The 5,892-nt window shown below is 27.2% G+C and overlaps 1 protein-coding gene across 1 annotated transcript; it reads left to right on the top strand.

Moving 5' to 3' along the window:
• Positions 1 to 695: 695 nt before the first annotated feature.
• On the top strand, positions 696 to 974 carry K441DRAFT_573776 (uncharacterized protein; the record flags this gene model as incomplete). Its single annotated transcript, XM_067644068.1, has 2 exons — positions 696 to 794; positions 831 to 974. Coding segments are annotated over 2 exons (243 nt in total), but the record flags the coding sequence as incomplete, so codon positions are not given.
• Positions 975 to 5,892: the final 4,918 nt, after the last annotated feature.

Here is a 5,892-nt window from a genome sequence, read left to right as displayed (position 1 = left end):
AGATAACTATTAAAGGGAGATAAGTTAAGATATCTTTTAACATATTACTATTAGGAAATAATAAGGTAGTGTTAAAAATGCCTTAGTTACAGGAATATAATCTAAAGATCGATTAGGTTATAGGTTAAGTTAATATTAGAAATATATAATGACGTAAGATATAATAATAAACTAAGTTAGAGCGACATATAAGGAAACTAAGAAAGGGTTAGGTTATATACTAAAGAGATACTATAAATATGGCAAAAAGTTATAGTTACTAGAAAGTGAAAAGCTGGTAGAATATATAGTATAGGACTATAAGATAAAGTTAGAACTAAGAATAAATCTAAGGTTCTTTTTAACCTATAAGCTTACTAAAGAAGAAGGTAGAGCATTAAAAGAGTTTATTTAGGAAAACTTATAAAAAGGATACATTAGACCATTATAATCGTTAGCGGGATATCTAGTACTATTTATACTAAAGAAAAATTACTAGAAAGGATAGATATTCTTTACCCTTAATTAGCGAAATCTAAAATAGAATAGGCAATGCGTAAATCTTTACGAAGATAGATCTGAGATAGGCGTACCATTAGATTAGGATTAAGGAAGGCAATAAATAAAAAGCAGTTTTTAGGTTAAAGAAAGGACTATATAAACTATTAGTTATATAATTTAGGCTTATAAACGCACTAGTAACGTTTTAAAAGCGAATTAATAATATATTAGGAGAGTACCTTAATAAGTTTATTATAGCATACCTTAACGACATTATTATTTATTTAATAACTAAGGAAGAACATGGAGAATACGTTAAATAGGTCTTAGAGAGACTATAAGAAGAATAGATACTAGTAGTAATTAAGAAATACAAGTTCTTTATAAGGAAGACCAATTTTATTAAATTTATTATTAAACTAGGTAGATTAAGTATGGACCTAAAGAAAATTAAAGCTATAGTAAATTGGCAAGAACTAGAGAACGTTATATAGTTAAGATTGTTTCTAAGGTTTTACAATTACTATAGGAGGTTTATAGTATAATAGTTAAAAAAAATATTAAGCCGTTTACTTAATTAATAAAGAAAGAGGAACTATAGGTATAGGAAAAGAAATAGAGAAAATTATTTAAAGAACTTAAGGAGTTATTTACCTAGGAATTAATCTTTAAAATCTACTAACTAAAGTTAGAGACGGTTATAGAAATGGATATATTAGACTTTATATTAGGGGTATACTTTATATAGAAATATAAAGATGGTTAGTACCTAGTAGTATACTATAGTTAAAAGATAATACTACTAGAGCTAAACTATAACATCTATAATAAGAAGTTATTAGGTATAGTTATAGTATTAAAGAAATAGAGAGCATTCTTATAAGAGATAGAGAAACTATTTATAATTAAGACGGACTATAAGAACTTAATAGGATTCCTAATAATAAAGAAACTTAATTAAAGATAGGTTAGATAGGCAGAAACACTTATAAATTATTATTTTAAGATTTAGTATACTAAGGGTATAGATAACATACGAGCAGATACTCTAAGTAAAAAAGCTAAACTATAAAACGATAAGAAGCCATTAGGGGCTTTATTACGAAAAGATATAAATTAATTAATTAGATATAACTATCTAAAAATTATAGTAACTTAAGAGGAGAAGTTAAAAAGAGTTTATAAGATACTAAAAAGCTTTTAAGTATAAAGAATTCTAAAAGCATAGCTAGAAGATCTATAAGTAGATATATATAAAAACTAAGAAGCTAAGTATATCCTAAGAAGTATAGTAGAGTATTTTATAGAAGACTTTTATAAGGGAATAACTTAAGGATATAATAGAGCTATAGGCTTAGTGTTAAGACTTTAAGAGGAGTATATTATTAATAGAATCTAGGGATTAGTATAGAAAATTACTAAGGAATATTTAGATTACTAAAGAAATAAACTAATAAGGTATAAGCTATATAGAGGGCTATAACCTATTAAAATACTAAAAAGACTATAGGAGGTTATATTATAGGACTTTATTATTAAGTTACTAAGATTAAAAGATCTTATTACCGGATAAGATTATAACGTAATCTTAGTAATAGTAGATAAGCTTATAAAGTAGGGATACTTTATAGCATATATAGAAGAAATCTTAGCAGAAGATATTACTAAAATCTATATTAAAGAAGTATTTATAAAATATAGAGTACTAAGCAAAATTATATTAGATAGAGATTTAAGATTTATAATAGTATTTTAGAAAGTATTCTTAGCGGAATAAGAAGTTTAAGCAGTAACTTCTACCGTATATTATCTATAAATAGACAGTTAAACAAAAAGATTAAATTAGACACTAGAGTAGTATTTAAGGCATTATATTAATTATATATAAAATAATTAGGTATTGTTATTACCAGTTATATAGTTTATATATAATGCTACACTTTAAAAAGGAATAGGTATATTACTATTTAAGGCGAATTACAAATATAAACTAAGAATATTGTTATTGCTATATTAAGTAAAGAAGATAAGTAGTATAGCTAAAAAAAAGAATAAAAACTTTAATAATTCTTTATAAGAACCTTATAGAGACAGCTAAGGTAGTATAATAAAGAATAAAAAGGTACTATAATGCTAAGAAATCTAAGGGACTAGATCTTAAGAAGGGAGATAAAGTATAGCTACTATATAAAAATTTTAAGAGTTAATAATTAAGTAAAAAGTTAGACTATATTAAACTAGGACCTTTTAAAATTATATAAAAGATTTTACTAGTTATATTTAAACTAGACCTACTAGCTAAGATAAAGATTTACCCTATATAGTATATTGTAATACTAGAGCTAGTATATAGAGATATTAAACTACTAGCCTATAAAGTAGATACGTATAGAGGATAAAAGGAAGATAAATAGTAAGTTTTAAAGATTATTAGTTATAAGGATATAGACAATAAAATATAGTATAAAGTAAAGTAGATAGGCTATAATAAGACTACCTAGGAGCTACTAGAAAATTTAAAGAACGCTATAGAAAAGATATAGAAGTACTAGAAAAGAAAAGGTTAAGTAATATTAATAAAAAGGGATCGCTAAAGAATAAGTTACCTAAAGGGGACCTAGAAAAAGCAACTACTAAATTACTTAGAGTTATTCCCCTTACTAGTAAAAGAGAATTAGTTTTTTTATTACTAAGTTCTTATAAACCCTATTTTATAAGTTTTTACTTCTTAAAACGGACCTTTTTATAACCCTTTTTAAGACGGATTAACTAAGCAGATGTAGCTAGATAAGAGTTAAGAGCCTATTATTAAGTATTAGCGGCCTCTTATTTAGCGTTATAAGAATAATAAAGTTCTACTAGCGCAATAAAGAGCTTATTATTAAGCTTTATAGTAGTAGATTAAATATAAAACCTTATAATAAGTTACTTAGGGAACTTAAAGGCTATTAAGAGTAATAGAACGTATATACTTAATGTTAGAAATAGAGTAAATATTATAGGACGATTAAATGTTTACTTTAGTATACTTTAAATAAAAAGAGGGTTGCTAAGATAAAGGACTCGCTAATATAATATAAACTAATCCCTTTTTCGCATAATAAGAATATAGAGATGGTATAATTTTACCTAGTAATAATATTACAGTAATAATATAAGACCGGCGAGCTATAAAAGAAAAAGGAGACGCTTTAGGTATAATAAGCAACGATATTAACTAAATTAATTAGATAGATATTATACCTCTAATAAATAACTTAGAGATACTAGGTATCTTTAAAAATAAAGATAAAAAGGAGGGAAATAGTGTTATAGACGCTTTAAGTATAATATTATAACTACTTAGGGAAGAGTTAGAAGAAGCTAGTTAGTTAATATAAGCATAGTCTAGAATAAAGCCCGTAGAACTATATAATAAAGAATAGTAAGCGAGTTATATAATATAATCTATATAATCTATATAATCTATATAATTTATAATAAAGTAAATAGAGTATATATACCTTATGTATAAGAAGGATTTTATAGGAGTATAGTTGTGTATTTAAGGACCCTTAGTCCCTACCTAGATAGTTTCTTCCTTATAGTAATTCTTAGAATATAATTAGAGTTAATCTATTAGGCAACTACTCCACTAGTTATTATCTAGTTATTAACTTACTTGTAATACCTATACACCTAGCCTATTAATAGGACCTACCGTAGTTCTTACTATAAGGTTCTGTTACAGTTAGGTTAATTCCATCTTCCTATTTAGTTACTTCTTTCTCCTAGTCTTTCTCTATTTCTAATATCTTACGTTTTGTGTATTATTTAGGTAGGTAAGGGTATTTATAAGGTAAAGGTAGAGGAGCGGTTAAGGAGTAGTTTAAGGAGGTAGTTAAGGAGGCGGTTAAGTTATTTAAGTCAGGTAAGGGGTAAGGTGTTCTACGCAGTAATCTTCTAGAATAGATAGAACGAGACGTTTAGAAGTCGTTATAGATACTAAATAAGTACTCCTAGGTAGTTTCTCTTCTTCTCCTTAACCGAAATAGGCTAATATAAAAGGTGGATAAGTATAACTATCTTCTAATCTGCTATAAGGTGGACAGTATAACTATCTTTTAAGCTATCTACGTGTTTCCTAATCTGTGCGCGCTTACTAATTAGTGTCGGGATACTTTAATATGGTGCAATAGACGTAATATATATGCAGTGCAGTATATAGTTGGATTCTTTTTGTTCTATTCTATAGTGTAGTGTTTAACAATATATACGCGTCTCGCGTAGTTTACGTACTCTATATACGTGACACGTGAAACAAATAACTACCAGCCGTGCTGTCTCCTTTGTCTATTTCTATATTCCAATAATATCTAAATCTATTATTATCTCTAATTCTTTCCCTATTCTTACTAGTCGGCTATATACCCTTTATAGGTTGGCTGCGAATGTTATATTTGCCGCATTAAGTCTAATTCTTAATTATCCTAGTCTTAAGCTTGCTATTACTATTTATAGAGATCTTTCTATAGGGCGTCCTCTCCCTTATATCCCCTGTAATTCTTATATCCCTATTTAGTCTAGTAATATTATACGGCGTCGCTTCTGGCTTATTAAGGCTTAGGATAGCTAGCCTAGCCCCCTAGTATTAAAGGTAGGAAACACTAGGAAGGCACCTGCGTCCCCCTAGCTTATTGCCTATTATTTTTATTTATATAACTTAGTGTGCAGTTATTTCTATAGCTATTAAACACTTGCCTTCCGTCTCCTGTATTTAATGCAGTCTTATTTTACTTACGCCTTATATATGCTTTAGTAGCAGTTTACGCATTTTATTTAGTCTTAATTTAAGTAGTNTCTTNTATTNTNGGGGCCTATATAGTNNCNGTAGNATACCNNTACTNNNTATATNGATTANGTATATCCCTATTATANNTAGTAATAATATTATTTTAGGTAGAGTCTATAGTTATAGAGCCTTATATTATATATAAGGCCATTTATAATAATACCTTTTTAGATGAGTTTTTGCATTCCTAGTATATATATGCTAATAATAAGGGAGCTATATATTTAACCAGCGTCTCCCTAGTAAGTCTCTAGCGACCCTTATATTCTCTTATTATTTTTATTATATACTTAGTTTATATTTTTCTATTAAAGCTATTAGATTTAGGTAATTTTAAATTCTAGTATAAGGTGTTCCATTTATTTTACTATTTTATATATAGTTACTGTATTATCTGCCTAGTGTTTCTTTTCTACCTTAAGGTTTAGGGGGACCGCTAGGACTTTAACTAGGTAATCTTTATAGAGCACTTTTATGCTAATATATTCTCCTAGCCTATCATCTACCCTTACGGCTTATTCCTTTACCTATTAGTCCTTTAGGGTAACTTTAATATCTCTACTCCTAAGGTGTTAAACTAT

The sequence above is a fragment of the Cenococcum geophilum genome, assembly GCF_001692895.1.
Source record: "Cenococcum geophilum 1.58 unplaced genomic scaffold K441scaffold_37, whole genome shotgun sequence".
In the NCBI taxonomy this organism is placed as follows: Eukaryota; Fungi; Ascomycota; class Dothideomycetes; order Gloniales; family Gloniaceae; genus Cenococcum; species Cenococcum geophilum.
Note: the sequence above shows the minus strand (reverse complement) of the source record. Positions and strands in the feature narration are given on the sequence as shown.